General features: G+C 46.2%; 1 protein-coding gene across 1 annotated transcript in view; it reads left to right on the forward strand.

Moving 5' to 3' along the window:
• The window catches only part of myo10l3 (myosin X, like 3), a 63,504-nt gene that overhangs the window by 4,421 nt on the left and 41,583 nt on the right, over positions 1–17,500 (forward strand). The window contains exon 2 of the mRNA XM_084478951.1: positions 9,637–9,735. Coding sequence (XP_084335077.1) covers positions 9,637–9,735 — 99 coding nt within the window. The remainder of the gene's footprint in view (positions 1–9,636; positions 9,736–17,500) is intronic.

Here is a 17,500-nt window from a genome sequence, read left to right on the forward strand (position 1 = left end):
GACAACCAGGAGCGTGGATCGTTTACGTTTTATCTACTGGATACTGATGATCAACGCCCCTATGGCCCTATCTGTGAGTCATCTCAGGACCAAAGGGCCAGGCCCGGGCTGCATACTTGACCTCTACTGGGGGGACCCTGGTTCCCGGGGGTGCCCCACCCTCGGTGTCGGAGTCTCAAGTGTCCCAAGACGAGACAGAGGGTTGGAAGGGGGGGGCGCGCAGTCAGCTGGTTTCATCACTGAAAACACACACACACACACACACACACACACACACACACACACACACACACACACACACACACACACACACACACACACACACACACACACACACACACACACACACACACACACACACACATCATGGACTTCAGTAACACTTCCTCAGCTAGTTTGTCGGTCACACCTTTTAAAATACCTGTATAAATAAAACCTTTAATAGAACGGCACTAGAATAGCTTCCCTTAGGACCTTCACCTGTTTTCATTTTATTTTATGCTTGGGGGAGAAACTACTGATAGTATTAAAATAGAAGGCTTACCGATAAATGACCCACCATGCTGTCGCATCATGGCTTAGAAGGCAAATGTATTTGTTTAACAAAAAACAAATTCAAATCAGTAATCAACATGCTTTCCATAGACCAAGCCCTTTACATATACATTAAACACTGAGATATATTCATATTACATATTTACTCTCCTGGTATTGAGAGACCTTTTCAAAATGGAGGGTGAGATGTCGGGTGTGTATTTTGAACTGTTCCTCTACATGTAATGTCTATTGCTGTTGTGGAGACACCGTGTCACCAACCACAGACTGTTTGGGGCGGATTTTCCATTTACGTTCACAGTCGTATATACAAGTCATGCTTTTGGACCCTCAGTGTCTGCCATTGTCTTCATCCCTTCCAAAAGATCCAACTCAGTGAAGTAAGCCCTGGAACACCTATCCGTCTTGGAGTAGATTTACCGCATGTGTTTATAACGTTTTTATTCCAGGAGATGCCCTCGGAGAAGATTAAAGTCGGCCTGTTTTTCGCCACCCACTCTGCGTATGTGTAGCTGGGCATCGCTCCTCTTGGCAGGCCTACCTGACACTCTCCTCCTGCTGGACGTGTAATGAGTCTAAATCCCACAGTCTGCATCCAAACGTCAATCTACCCTGCAGTTTAATAACCCGTCTGACCTGTGATTACTGCTCCCAACCCAGATGTTGACTTTCCATCTTTTAGAAACCCTGCGATTACCGAGCGCAAAGACAGCCTATTACAGCACACTGGTCGACCAGTCTGTCTGTGTGTGTGTGTGTGTGTGTGTGTGTGTGTGTGTGTGTGTGTGTGTGTGTGTGTGTGTGTGTGTGTGTGTGTGTGTGTGTGTGTGTGTGTGTGTGTGTGTGTGTGTGACACTGGTAGTGAGAGGGGAAAATACATACTACATATGGAGTTTAAGTACTGAACTGTAATGTAATGGAAATAAAGCCTTTAGTGAAAAAATTGACCTTAAAATGCGGGTGTCCCGGTGGAGAGATTACCTCTGCAGGTGTTGGACTAGGGGGTGGGGTGGGTGGGGTGTGGTTGTAGAGGGGCACCCCGCTGGGCCAGTCTGCAAGACCCTCATACTATATTATGAGAGTCAAACCTTTAACTGGTGCCGTGGTGCTTAATGACATCGCGTTCACAGCAGGAACTAATCTGAGTCAGAACCTACATTCCTGTCCATGAACCGACGGCAGGATTAGGAAGGCGTGTGTGGCAGCCTTCGCAGCTGTATTAGAGTGACCCTGCTGGGCTAACGATATCCGCTGGGATGTGTGTGTTCTCTACTGTATGAGACGATGAAGCCAAGTCCTTTCCTTGTTTATTGTTGATAGTCCAACTACAGTACAATACTTGTGAATGAAAATGGAAGGAGCAATGATACTGTCAAGAAGTAAGTGAGAAACATGTTGACAAAAGAAGAAGTCAGAGTAACGTAGACTACATACAGAAATACACACACGCACAGACACCGCAGGCCAACCCATCCTGACAGGGGGGCATTCCTGGGATAGTTGCGGGACCCCCTGCTGCTGTGTGCTCCATCCCTGGGGAGATGATGGAGGCCCAGATAGGAGCTGATTAGAGAGGGAGAGAAAGCAGCTCAACTCCTGCTCATGCTGCTGCTACACCACTCTAAGCTGAGGACCCAGCGCAGGGCAACACATCTGGAACAATCTCATCTTCAACAGTCGCACCATTCTGGTGTGCAAACCATCGTAACATCTCTCCTGGCTTCACTAAATCCGAATTACGTTACCAATGTAACGTAATTCAAAAGGATTTTGTGGTACAGATTCTGCCAAAACTCAACACAAACACAACAATAGCAGTAGCATGTGGATCTTAGTGGTAAGACATTGTCGTCTAAAGTTTTCACTGTCTTTTTGTCCACAAACAACACAAAAAAACTCCATACTGATGGGCATTGATTCCAAAAGACCAAAGTGCTATATTGCTATTGTATACATTTGTGGTCGCGCTTGCGCTCACCCATTTGCGCTCATGCTAAATCGTCTACGACAGAAACGGCACAGCAAAGTAATTTTGACAAATTAGTCAGAGTGTCAGAGTGAAGCCAGGAGGAGGTTCCAGAGGTTTATCACCAAGACCGGCACGACCCTTAAGCTCAAGGAGCTCTCTGTAAACAAAAGATGCTCTAATCCTGCAAGTATAGGAGCGGGTCCGCTCGTACGACTGCACACGGCTGATAGGACGGTTCAAGAGGGGATAACCTGCAGCCCAGGAAGTGCATCTCAACATGCTCTCAGGCAAGCCTGATTTGTTATGTTCATTTGGGATGTTAATTATATGCATGGGTTTTAAACATGGGGCTCATTAACAACAGGGCGTATAGCTGCATCAGAGGCACACATACACACACGTACGTACACACACATGCACACGCCAACACAGAACACGCCTCCGGAGACCCTGATGAGCTGGTTCCGGTGTTGTGTGACCTGTCAGTTTATAACACCACTGGCAAGCTGCCGTAAGTCCTTCATATATGCATGTGTCTCTGCCATGGGCGCACGCACGCACGAACGCACGCACGCACGCACGCACAGATAATTTAATCAACCCATCCAATGTGCAATTCAAAATGCGGATTGAAAAAAGGGATTAGAAAGGAGGCGAGGTAGACACGTTGTCAAGGCGACGATTGCATGAGATTGATTTTATTTCATTATCAACCTTTAGTGACCACATCCATCTCCTCCCCAGACACCAACCTTCCGATGAGGAAATCAATGACGTCGCTCGTTGTGGGCGGAGAAAACATGGCAGCCGTCCTCTTCCCAGTCTAGACTCAAGAGCATTCTGCCTCCGAGCTGAATCCTGAGTTTATATTCACTACAACGGGAGGGAGAGGGAGGAGGAGAAGAGGAGGAGGAGGAGAGGGAGGAGGAGGAGGAGGAGAGGGAGGGAGGATGAGGAGAGTGAGGAGGGGGAGAGGGAGGAGGAGGCGGAGGAGATGTCACATGGTTCCTAAGAGTCAACAACAGTTAATGAGCCACTCCTCTTATTCGCCATCCTTTCCTCAGTCTCTGTCGCCCCCTCAGCCCCTCCCTCGCCTCCTCCCTCGCCCTCTCCCTCGCTCTCCCTCTGCCTCCCAAATGAGTTGGGGGAAGCCCTGGAACCCCCCCTTGCAGCAACACACACAAACACACACACACACACACACACACACACACACACACACGCGTTCCCAGTAGCCCCTTGGGGACCACTCCTCCACCATTAGCCGACTCCTGCTCAGCTGCTCCCCATCCCATTATTAATTCATGCTGCACCCAACACAGATGCTGAAGGTGGCCTTAGATCATGTGATCCTAGCGCTGTCGCATGCAGCCCACATGCTACGTCCCCACATGGCCATTCCCCACATGGTTGGGCCCCACATGGCTATACCCCCCATGGCCGGGCCCCAGAACCAGCCCAGGGAGAAGCACGGTAGGGATAACAATGGCCGGAGACCCCAGAGAGAACTTGTCTAAATTGCAATAGCAATCTATCTTAATGTTGGTGTTATTCTCTATTATAACTGGTTGTTTTGAGAGGTAAATGGGATTGCATTTACCAGGTTGTTTTGGGTTCAGAGAGCCATTCAGCCATCATTTCCCTTCATTACTGAGGTTGAAGATAATCTAAGTACGTGTATGTTCGGCATGTTGTGCACAATGAGAGTCCAGGTGTGTTTGCTCAGGCACTGTGGAACCAGGGTTTAAAACCTGTTTCAGAGAGGGAACACAGGGATCTGCCAACAGAGACCTGAGGCGAACTTAAAGCAGGGTTCTGTCCCTGCCCGGGTCTGCCCTCTAGTTTTAATCTCGGCAGATTCCACTCACTCAGCTCTTTAGTCGGTTTGGGGCCAAATCCCTGATTTTGGCGCGGGGCCTTTTTTATCCAGAGCCAACAACCAGATCCTGTGTTGGGGCCGCGGCGCTTTCGGTTTCTCCTCTCCGCCGCGGAGGGAAAGTGTGTTTCCACTGTGGCATTATTCATGTGTGGCACTGCACTGGGATGGGTATTGTACCCGATTTAGTACAGGGCCACACAAACACACACACTCAGACACACACGCGGACACACGTGTGTGCGTGCGCGCGCACACACACACACACACACACACACACACACACACACACACACACACACACACACACACACACACACACACACACACACACACACACACACACACACACCACTTGTCTTCCACACTGCATCTCAATCAGTTGGGTGTGTGTGTGTGTGTGTGTGTGTGTGCGCTGGACTGCACATCTGCCCGTGTGAGGAGGTTCCTGAGGGGTCATTGGCTTGTGACTTGGAAGTGGGCCTCGGCTTTGTCATGTAAATGCTGCTGCGTCGCAGCAATTGATGTGCAAATTGAGCCGGCGGAATGGAGGGGAATATGAGAGAGAGATGTAGTGTGGACAGCTGCCAGTGAAGGGAGACGGACCGGGAGACTTTGTCTGATTTATTGGACAAGGGTGGTTGGTTTTAAATTATTTCAATCCAACCCAAGATTTTCCAAGTAACAGCTCGCAATAACAAACCCTTTCTATCTAATTGAAAGAGGAATCACAGGGGGGGGGGAGAAATATCGATGACTGATGAAAAGGCTTTAATGACTGATTTCTCTGTGATACTGATTAACCACTTGAAGCTTTGGAGTCAACCTCGTGGAATGAGAGGAACGGAGTTCTCCTTCTCAGTCGTTCTGCACGCGCCCGGAGGAATGTTCTTCTGTGGAGCCTCCTGCCTGGCAGAAGCACAAAGCTAATTGAGAGCTTGTTGAAGGCCAAGGACATAACCCCCCACCTCTTAAGCCTGGGGGTCTTGGGGTCTTCACCCAGCAGTCTAGTGCACTACAGACCCTGGGTAGACAGGGTCTGTACACACACACACACACACACACACACACACACACACACACACACACACACACACACACACACACACACACACCGTCTTATCACATCAGGCCCGTCCGGCCGTGTCCAGGACGTCATGTCGAGTTGATTAGTTTTCTTTGTCCCGGGGCTGATGGGATCACCTGATACGGCCCGGGCGCGTGCTCAGCTGGCCCGCGGAGAAAGGGCCCGCTGGCGCCTGGCGACTCCTGACTCCTCTTAATATTCACGCTGCCCTCGTCAGCCAATCCAGAGCCGGATGCCCTCGGGCCCGTGGCCAGGGGGATTGGGTGGCCCTGCGTCCGAACGGTGTCTTCTGTCGGAGGGCGTGACGAAGGGCGACGGGCTGTCTGTCAGGGGCCGGTCTGTCCGTCAGGGGCCGGTCTCCTGCATGTGAGCTGCTATAGCGGCCTGTCAACAGCGCCTTTCTTTAATGGACCAATCAAAACGTCAGATGACAGGAAGCCAGTGAGGTTGTCAACCTGAGGCCTGTTAATGACCCCCCGCCCTCCCTCCCTCTTCATGAAAAAGAACACTGTCATTTCTACAATGACTGGGTTCCTGTCCTGGTATCACGTGAGCACAGATCGAGACGCTTCATTGGTCGATTTGAGAGTCCTCAGCTGCGCTGTGGCTGGTAAGCAAGTGAAGTCGTGTGTGTGTGTGTGTGTGTGTGTGTGTGTGTGTGTGTGGATTGACACCCATGTCCCTGTTGGTCCCAGCTGGTCTTTGTTTGGGGTGTTTCCGCCCGGTTAACCCCTGGGCCGGGACCCTTTATCCCGGTTCAGTGGTAGAACGGCAGAGGGTGGGGTCTGGCGGGGGGGGGGGTGGAGTTGCTGTTTGCACCACCATCTGTTGCTGAGACAATGGGCAACCTTCTCGCTCCGAACTACTCCTTTCTGTTGGCTTTTATAACACACGCGCATACACACACACACCAACCGGAACACACACACACACACACACACACACAAATAATAACACTTGCCGTTGAATCCTTTTCATGCACGCACACACACACACACACACACACACACACACACACACACACACACACACACAAATAATAACACTTGCCATTGAATCCTGTTTACACACACCTGTATGGTATGTGGAGGGTATATTATATTACTCATGTTTCTGTCTGAACTTGCAAGCCATCCTAGTCTATGAAACATTAAAAGCAACAATGTATTTAAACAGTAACCCAGCATCCACCTCCGCCCTTACTTAATCTCTATCAGCATACACAAGCCCAGGCCCTACAAGACGATGACCGACTGTGCAGTGATGACGTGTGTTAGCAGCCATGTGCGACCGAAATTCCGCCGCTCTAATGTCCAGTTATGTAACCGCGACGGATCTTCTAATAATCCGCCGACTAAACGGTTTTAATTTCCCCCTGGTTTGAACCGCTGGTGAACGTCACACGTGACTCGGCTCTCCGCTGATCAGGCCCAGTGGGCTGCTGGGCTCCCGGTACGGACAGAGACCGGTGCGGGTACAGTAGAGACACATGTAGCAGGTGTGAAGTCACGACCTGTTTCACAAACCACCATTCATGAACATGTTTCATGAGCTCTTCTACGTCTACTTTTTTGGTTTGCTGATTCCACCCCTGCCAGTTACATTTTAATTTAATTTAATTTAAGTAAAAATAATGAAGCATTTTGAAACAATTCAAGTTTTTTTGTATGCATGTATACTGCAATACTTTTTTTTCAAGGCCTAATCATAATTTTGGAACAGTTTTGAATGTTACCGTTATGTCCTTCAAGACTTAAGTAGTGTAGTGGTGCGTTATGAATTTAAATCACAAGATTATCCAGAAGAAACATTTCTCCATGTCACGGGATCTGGGTGCCCATACCCTTCCTCTCTCTCTCTCTCTCTCTCTCTCTCTCTCTCTCTCTCTCTCTCTCTCTCTCTCTCTCTCTCTCTCTCTCTCTCTCTCTCTCTCTCTCTCTCTCTCTCTCTCTCTCTTGTTCGCCACCTCTAAATCCTTTACGACCCTCCTCTAACCCACTCAGGGACCCTCCAGAGACCTGGGCGAGCTACATTTAGCTCTGCTCTATATGAGAGCGAGAGAGATGGTAGAAGTAGGTTTTCAGACCGCCAGAGTGACCGTGGCTATCCCTACAACAGAGCCAGTGTTACACACTATATAAAGAGGAGACGGTGTCACCCTGGTGTTTGAAGGTCATGTTGATGAACTGTTTAGGATTCATTCATGCTCAATGATCTGGGTTCAGCGTTTAGTTATCTTTGGAGCGTGTGTGTGTGTGTGTTTGTGTTAGTGTGTCGGACTCGTCACCGATACTGGATTCCATGTGATCTTCAGCTCTCCTTCACAAAACCATTGTCATCCTTGCTTGGAACCCTTACATCATTCTGTGTTGCACAGAAACAAGTGTGTGTGTGTGTGTGTGTGTGTGTGTGTGTGTGTGTGTGTGTGTGTGTGTGTGTGTGTGTGTGTGTGTGTGTGTGTGTGTGTGTGTGTGTGTGTGTGTGTGTGTGTGTGTGTGTGTGTGTGTGTGTGTGTGGTGGCAGCCTGCTGTTAATAGTTAATGAGGATTGATATCTGGGAGTGGGGACCAGGCCTATTGATCGCTTCAGTTTTATGCCCTGTTGGACACAACAGGACTCTCTCTGTCTCTCCCCCTCCCTCTCCCTCTCCCTCTCTCCATCTCGTCGGTGTTATTTGTGATGATGAATGTTGTTGGAGCAATCAGACACACCACCAAATACCATGCATTTCAAGCGATAGCTTTGGCTGTTCCATTCTGTATATCCTCCTTTATGCTATTCTTACTATTCTTACCATCTTAACTCAGCATTCCTCCTCAGACTGCAGGCGTCTGGGATGTTATTTCAGAGAGAGAAGGGACTAATTTCAAGCAGTGACTGTTACTGTTATAAAAACATGGCAGGGAAAGCCCCCCTGCATGGTCAAGCGTCTCACACTGGCAAACGGTTACACCCTGCGTCAGGGAATTACCGGCAGCCATTGCCGGTAATGGTCAGTCTTGCTGTGCTATAAATATGTCCTTCTGAGCTGGTAGGAAATGACTGTCTGGGCAATCAGCCCCGGATTCCTGTTGTTTTATTGAGTGCCTAGCAAACCTGGGCCGAGAAGGCGTGTCTCTCCTGGTCTGGCTCAACACAGGAGGCCAGACTGACCTTAACAGCATGGATGCTTTGCTGAGGGCAGTTTGGACGGAGAACCAGACTGAAAGCAGCCATGTTGGATAAGGCATGGATGAGTCTCCCTCAGAGATCCTGAGTCTCCTCTAGAGATCCTGAGTCTCCTCTAGAGATCCTGAGTCCCCTCCAGAGATCCAGAGTCTCCCTCAGAGATCCAGAGTCTCCTCTAGAGATCCTGGGTCTACTCCAGAGATCCTGAGTCTCCTCCAGAGATCCTGAGTCTCTTCGAGGGATCCTAACTCTCTCCCAGAGGTCCTGAGACTCCTCCAGAGATCCCCAGTCTCCTCCAGAGATCCTGAGTGTTAGCCTGGGTCTCTGACACGCCCCAGGCCTGCATGTCGGCCTGCAGAACAGCTTTCCCACGCCACACTGCGGTGGTCTGTGGTCGAAGAGAAGGCAGCAGCAGTGCCAGTGAGGAGCGGTGATGTGGTACTTTACTTGGTAGTCATGACATATACTGGTGGAGGAGGAGGATAATGAGGGAGTGGAAAGTGAGGGAGACTCAGGAAGCAATGGAGGTGAAGTTCAGACTTATACAGCGGGGTGGCAAGTACATATATATATTTATATCTTTATTTATGATGCTGGTTGAACCTTAGCTTTTTCCGAGATACTGTGAATGGAAATAGAAGCCGGGATTTGAGTGTGATTTATTGCGCTGATTGCCATTGTTCACTGACACATTGTACTAATCCTGTCCTTCCCTGCAGCTCCTCTCTAAGTGATTCATGTAATCAACGTGATCCAACCGCTTATTATTGCCTGATTTTGGAGATTCTTATTATGACAGTCACCGCACTCCTCTGTTATTTGGCCAATCGTTTCCTCACTCGCTCTGCTGTCGCTCTGCTGTCGCCACTGTATCTGGGTGATTCTTCAGAACACAGAATCATCATCTGTGCTGCCCTGTATCCTCGTAACCTTGTCTGTCCCAATGTGTCGCTAACGTGCTCCTGGCTCTCTGCTCCCCAGGGTTCCCGTGTCTGGCTGAGACACAAAGAGCTGCTCCTACCGTCCACCGTGAACTCGTGTGACGAGATCTCCCTGGTGGTCACGACCGACTATGGAAAGGTAAGCAAAACCAGCTCGAAGCTTCTAAAGCTGCGATGATGTGTTCACCTTTAAATGAAACCATAGTAACCATTCAAATAGTGAGTGTAATAGTGAGTCCCACACTGACATCTGGCACACCTCACATGCGCTTCCCGCCACAAGGAACATTGCGCAGTTTATGTCTGTATGATCAGTGTAATTACTGGTTAAAGCAGTCAAATGAACTACAGCAGTGTCTTATCCCACAGCGTCGTATCCCCAACTGTGAGGACTCTTCTGAGAGCTTACAGTGTTTACAAACCCTCTCTTGAACGGAAGATGGGTCAAAGCCCTCCCTGGCCTCTGGGCCGTTCCACTCAAGGACCCTTTTGATGTCCTGTAGTGGACGCACAGCGTAGAAATCCCCAGTGGCATTGGACCCTATGACCAAGACCGCACATGTACATGGATGTAAATGTGATGTTGATGTTTGGTGAGGTAAAGTGTATAAAGACGTAACACGCTGAGTACGAGACATTGTTTTTCTGTTCATACATGAGTGACACAGTCTTAAACCACAAGTCCGCTCGAAGTCGTGCATGTCGGCCATTGTGTCTGGAGAGCTTCCTGTTGTTGGTCCCCGTGCACGAACCAGAGTGCAGGGCCAGAGTGCACGGAGAGGGAGAGGGGTTGCACAGGAAGCGGAAGGAGTTAGTGAGGGGAAGTAATGGTATGTGTTGAGAGGCTCAGAGATGTTGTCGCTCGGATCCTGAGGTTGAATGTCACTGGCAGCGAACGAGCCGTCTTCCGTTGCCGCTCTCGTCTCCAGAGGAATGCTTTTGATCCACACACACACACACACACACACACACACACACACACACCTCTATCTTCCATTGCCAAAGAAATACAATGGCCTACAGTTTAATTATAGCTTAATAGAGTTGATTTAAAATGCTCCTTTTCTCTCAGGGGTGTTTGTTTTGGTTTTATTCTTGTTGATATCATTAGTAATAGCATTTGGATATTTTGCAACTTCCACTACTCTAAGCATGATGATGTAGCTGTTTTAATTCTGGGTGCAGTTGGCTAGTGATCTGTATCCTAAATCGCCTACACAGCAATGATTATATGCATAAATGTCCAAACTTTCGTGAAAGGAAATCAATTTTTTGAATTTTTGCTCCAGGGTTTATCTAAGTGTGTGTGTGTGTGTGTGTGTGTGTGTGTGTGCATGTAGTGAGTAAGCAAGGGTGACATGTTGAAAGGCATTATAAATAAACATGAGCTAAATTTATTTAATCAATATTGCAATATTCTAAATCTGCAATGTTGTTAGGTGGGGCCACGAGACCGTTTGACTGCCACCCAATACTGAATGACTCTGCTTTGTCTGCTTTGTCATGCAAATGCATGGGTTCATGCGCCTCAAGCGATCCATGGTATATCACACACATTAAAGAAACCACTCAATCCAGGGTTAACATCATGATCCTTCAGGCCTTCAGGGTTGTAAATAAACACAGGAAGTCCTGTTGTTGTGGACACAGAAGACCCTCTTTGTAACTTTAACTAGAGGAACTCATCGGTCCAAAGTGCTGGTTCCTGGTTCAGGGTCCTATCAGAGATAAGTAGCACAGGGCACTGTTAGTATTGCAACCTTTGACATGGGTTTAAAGCCTGGATGGCTTCATTGGGTGGAGGAGAGGTGATGGTTAAGTCCCAGTTGACTCGGGTCAAGAGTCTTGTTTGTTTTATGTTAGTTTCCGTCGTTATTCTTGTCTCACGGTGCTGCAGTGTTTTGTAAATAAACTCAACGCAGCTTCAACGCATGGCTTGAACTTCTATTTCATACATCTACCCCACGATATGCACTCTGAGCAGGACCGAAACGCATCACATATTGTAACCTTGAAACACACACTCGCATCAAATGTCCTCATGGAGCTGAGTGTGAGACTCGGACAGCGTGGAGGGCTGCAGCTCAGCTGTTAGCTCACATGCTCCCCGTGTGTTGAGGTCACCAGGCCAGCCACGTGAAATGTTTGCTTTGTGTCACCACATCCCTGTACGGAGACAGCCAGGAGGACAGCAGTATAAACAGGCTCCACGTGCAAAGTCTCAGAAGGCCCCTGGCGTCTCAGACTGCTGAGTTGTCCCAGTGCTTCATGCCACTAAACTGTTGCTTTTCTTCCTTTTTAGATTTTTTATTATTTTCTTAAACAAAAAAAAATGAACCAAAAAGAAACAAAAACAAAAAAACAAAGAAACAAAACAATCACAAACCCCATATACATACATCATAAGATAACAAACTCACAGGACATTACAAAACAATACACAGTACAACATGGGGGGACATGGGCAGATCCATAATATTCAATAAATTAATTCAATTGAGGACTGATATTGCACGTTCCATTGACAGGAGATCCATAAAGTCCTTTAACCAATTGTCTATGTTGAAGCAATTTGGTTTATGTATTTTCCAAATCAACATAATGATTCGTTTAACTGACAAAAAGGCTTAAGCTATGGTGTGTTGCGTAAGAGTTGTCTCAATATTTTCTACTTTACTGCCTAAAAGGCAAATTAGTGGGCAGAGTGGTATTTTCACTTTCAGAACAGAAGACAAAAACTCCTTACTGAGGGGCAATGCCACATTAGATGTATCAACCCTAACCCTAACCCAAATGCCAACACAAATGGGAGAGGGACTTGTTTATTTTCTTTAATTTGCTTGGTGTTATCTAAGCCCTGTGCAAAATTTTTATTTGAAGAATTTTCTTAATCTTAAGAAAAATCTTAATCACATTTGGATAAGGCTGTTGTGTTTTTGGTAACAGTATCCCACTGTGCATTGCTCAGGGGTATGCCCAAGTCCTGCTCCCATTTGTGTTGAATAGAGGATAGGCTGTCAAAGGATGCAGTGGTCAACAACTCATTTAACCTTGACACTGTTCTCCTCCCTGATGCAATCTCCCTCAGTTTTTTGTCCAAATCTATATCCTGTACTATGGGTTATTTTGAAATAACTAACCCCAAAATTGATTTTAATTGTAAATATGCAAAAAAGTCGACGTCTTTTAAATCATATTGTGTTTTTAAGACATTAAAGGGTACCATATAACCATCTGTCACTATCTGACCCACTTGGTTTATACCTCTATGTTGCCATGATTTGTTTGTTAATGTTTTACCACCCACTTTTAATACGGGGTTACTCCATATAGGGCATGATGGTAAGTATGCTCCATTGAAAGGGAGATGCTTCTGTATAATTTTCACTACCTCACAAGAAAATGTAATAAGAGGATTGACTATTTTCAAATTGGTTTTAGAGTAATACCATAAAGCGGTTAAGGAGAAAGATTTGTCTTGGTTGGCTAAAAAATTTTCCTCAACCCATTTCCAACTCCCTAACTCACTCTGGCCTGTATAGGCCCACATCAAAGGAAACCTAGCATTATAAGCAAGATAGTAAGAATAAACATCTGGGACGCACAATCCCCCTCCTTTCCTCGGTCTGGATAATCGTTTGTAGCTGATTCTTGGTTTTTTATTACTCCACTAGAAATCTGAGGATAATTTATTAATTTCTTTGAACCAGTAAAGAGGGAATTTAAGAGGAATTGCTGATATAAGAAATAATAATCTTGGTAAAATATTCATTTTCAGTACTTGCTGCTCTGCCCCATAATGGAATGGGTAGAACTGTCATCTCTTAATGTCCTCCCTAATTGTATTAAGGAGGAGAGGGCCATTTAAATCAAAAATTTCCTACCTTAATGTTGATTCCTAGATATCTCATACCTTGTGGCTTCCATTGAATGGGGGCTGAACCAAGGTGTGAAGAATAGGTCATATGATTTAATGGGATGGCTTATGATTTAATGGGAAAACTTCCCAAAAACCTAAATTAATTTCATCACTTGAGGGATTGACTGATGTGGTTGTGTATTGTGTGTATTGTGTTAATAACAAGTCATCAGCAAATAGATTAGCTTTAAAATCATGAACCCCAATCTGGATACCAGTGATTTTCCTCTCTGCTCTGATAGCACATACTAGAGGTTCTAAGGCCAAAATAAAGAGTGCTGGTGAGGCGGGACAACTCTGTCTGGTAGATCTTAGGAGTTGGAAAGGTTCAGATATAGTTCCATTAGTTTTAATTGAAGCACTAGGGTTTTTATAGAGGGCCTTCACCAAGCTAATAATAACTGGATCAAAACCAAATTTTGACATAACGCAAAACAAATGATGCCACTCTACCCTATGAAAGGCTTTCTCAGCATCCAGCACTGGCTGTCGCCATTACTTGGAAGAGTCTTCTTATATTGTTGGAAGCAAGTCTACCTTTAATAAATCCTACTTGATTAAGATGGATCAATGGGGAAATGGCGGTCTCCATGCGCATAGCAAGAATTTTAGCAAACTAACCCTAGCTTCTAATCGTTATTTAACATACTTATAGGGCGAAAATTAGTCATTTGACAATGATCCTTACCGGGCTCAGGCAACAGTGAGATAGTTGCTTGGCACATAGTCATTGGCATAGAGTGGTTAGTTAATATATTGTTGAATAGTAAAGTAAGAAGTGGAGATAAGTTATGTTTGAGGCATTTATGAAGTTCTATGATAAAGACATCATTGCCTGGTGCTTTCTCAGTTGGGAAAGCTTTCAAAGCTGAGAATATTTCCATTTCTGTAACAAGTACCTCTAACATTTCTTTTAAAGTTGGTAGGGAGATGTCCTGAAAGAAAGATTCCATCTCTTACTCGTTTATGGGACCTTCTGTCTGATAAAGTTTTGAATAATATTCTCTGAAAGCTGTATTGATTTGTGTTTGCTCGAAGATGACCTCTTTTACATATATGTGAAATTGAATGCCGATTCAGTAATTGTTTTAACCTTAAGGCTAGCATTTTGCCTGCTTTGTCACCACTTTCAAAGTATTTACGACAAAGTCTAAACAGTGCAAATGCTGTCTCCTCATATGATTGATTGTAATTCTGCCTTAAAGATCAACATTTCATGTTTAAATCGTATATTCTTAGGAACTGTTGCTTTTATTTGTTTAAATGGAAATGTGCGATCCAACATATGAATGTATCCAGTTATATATAGATATAAACAATATTTATTTTTCTTTATATATTCATTATTTGATTATTGGATTTATTTAATCCAATAATCAACTAATTATAATGATCTTTTAAAAATATATTTGTATACTATTATTAATGTTTTTGTATACACATATTTGTTTCTAATTATTATGTATATCAGGTCATATTAACCTGTGTGTGTGTGTCGGGCTCTGCCTCAATGTCTTTATATTCATCCTCCACCTTTAGAGGTGGAGGCACAACATGCTGTCAGCGCGGCCCCTGGGGGGCCCTATGCCTCCATTACCTTCTGCTGGGCTGCTCACTCAAAGACCACCGTCTCTCTTCTCTCCCTCTCTCTCTCTCTGTCTTCCGCTTTCTCTGTCGCTCTCTCTCTCTCTCCCTTGCCCTGACTCTCTATGTCTCTCTATCTCTCTCTTCCCCCCTTTGTGTGTGTGTGTGTGTCTCTCTCTCTCTTTCTTTCTCTTTCTTTCTCTCTCCCCCTCCCTCTCTCAGGCTCAGCTCTCTCTGTCTCTGTCTCTGTCTCTTCCCCTCTTTCTGTATCTGTGTGTGTGTCTCTATCTCCCCCTCCCCCTCCTCTCTATTAGGCGGAGCTGTCTCTCTCCCACTTTCCTCTCTAAGGCTAAGCTGGCTGCTGTATCATTATGATTCATTATGATCATCATTGATCAACTTCTTGGCCAGCCTTTTATTCTCTGGTACACTTGACACATATGTCATGTTGTCTATGTGTGGACGGAGGGTGTGTGTGCATCTCTCTTGGTGCCAGATGGAGTGTGTGTGTGTTGCAGGGTCCAGCTGGAGTGACTTTGAGTAAGCACCTTGGGTGTGTGTGTGTGTGTGCATGCGTGTGCAGTTGTGTGTGTGTATGCATGCTTGCCACCTGGAGCTCAAGGCGATGTCATTCTCTGATGATGTCATCGTCCCAGGACTGGCCATAATGTAGCATAAGAGCACCCTCTTTGTTGTATCTGGTGGGTTGTACCGATCCGATATGATCTCAGCGTGTTGGGATCGCCACTTGGCCACTCATTTTACGATAAGGACATTCTTTCACCTACAATGGACGTCGTATCGGGACCCCCTCCGACATAACGAAGCAGTCTTAGAGGCTGAGAAAAGGTTCACCACGGCCGGCTGGGTCCCGCTTTCTTGTGGTTTGTGGGTCAATCGAATCATTATGTGTTCTAACGCCCGGGCATCTGAATGGGGTGGGAGACGTTGATGACTGTGCTCAGTGAAATCTCATGCATGCACACTGCTGGGGCTGTGGCCATCTGCACACAAACACATAAACCAATGCTTCAGGGCTGGATCTGGGGCCAGGAAGGTTGGGATTCTGGGAAGATTGATCATGTGGAATCTCAGGGTTTTTTTATGGGATGTGGAAGTCTCTTTCTCACCGGATAAATGCTTGTTCAGCTTCTTTATTAAACGGGTAATAAATTAAGGTATTCCAATCTCGGCTCCCTTCCCCATCCCTGGGGTGTGGGCCGGACGTTAAACTGCAGCAGATGGATTCAGTCTGTGTTTTTATGTGAGGGGGAAATAAAGAGAGAGAAATGTTGAAGTCTTAAAAACACATTGTCACATTATGGAGCGTGTGTGCGTCTATTTTCTAGTGTAATCCCGTCTCCCTTAAAGGATTTGAATATTATTTCCTGTAGGCTTCGGGGCCCCAGCAGCTCAGTGAGCGTGGCCCCGCCCACTTATGCATATTCATAGGTGGGCTCGGCGAACAAAGCGGCTGCAGGGCGTGGCCTCCACCAGGAACAGCAGAAGGGTGTTTGGAACACGGCCCAATGTCCCTGGATTACGGGTGTTCTAGAATCTTAGAAGGGAGCAAGTCAGTCCATGAGAAGATTTACCTAAATCAGGGAAAGTCACTCTGTGGACACGTAAACAATACACTCAGCAAGGACTTTTACAAAATGAGAGGCAGATGAATTGGGATGAAGTGGTTTTGGGAACGATTTTGTGTATCAATTTTATCGATCGATAGAGCATAGAGCCGACAGTCACATGTAAACGCCATGAAACGTTTTAAACGATCACGGCTATTTATATCAAACATGTGGTGTTTTCTTTATACATATTTGTATATAAATAGGGGTTGTCTCCCATTTCCCTTTCTGTTGCTTACACTTTCATTATGGAGATGAATCCAGTGCGTTCCCCCTCAGGCAGAAATCCCAAGGATGAAAGAGTTTATTTGTCCCAGACTTTTAATTTAAAAAAAGTATTTTTTTCATGTTTTCATATATTCGGTATGAAACAAAACAATGGAAGAAAAAATTAAACGATCAGAATTAAAAAGGAAAATCCCATAAACTATAGACGGCTCACTGATAACCTCATGGTTAAATACACCCCTTCCCCCAAAAAGAATAACAGTGACGCCCATTTACAGTCCGCCGTGTTGCAGAGCACGACACCATGTCCTACACAGGGGATGACATCACCGTGGACCGGAGCCAGGGCTTTGTGTGTGTGTGTGTGTGTGTGTGTGTGTGTGTGTGTGTGTGTGTGTGTGTGTGTGTGTGTGTGTGTGTGTGTGTGTGTGTGTGTGTGTGTGTGTGTGTGTGTGTGTGTGTGTGTGTGTGCTTTTCGCGGGGGGGGTTGCTTAGGGACAGGGTCTGTGCCCACACACCCAGATAAGCGTATTCACCGCCTT

This window comes from Micromesistius poutassou, assembly GCF_964030765.1.
Source record: "Micromesistius poutassou genome assembly, chromosome: 14".
Classification (NCBI taxonomy): Eukaryota; Metazoa; Chordata; class Actinopteri; order Gadiformes; family Gadidae; genus Micromesistius; species Micromesistius poutassou.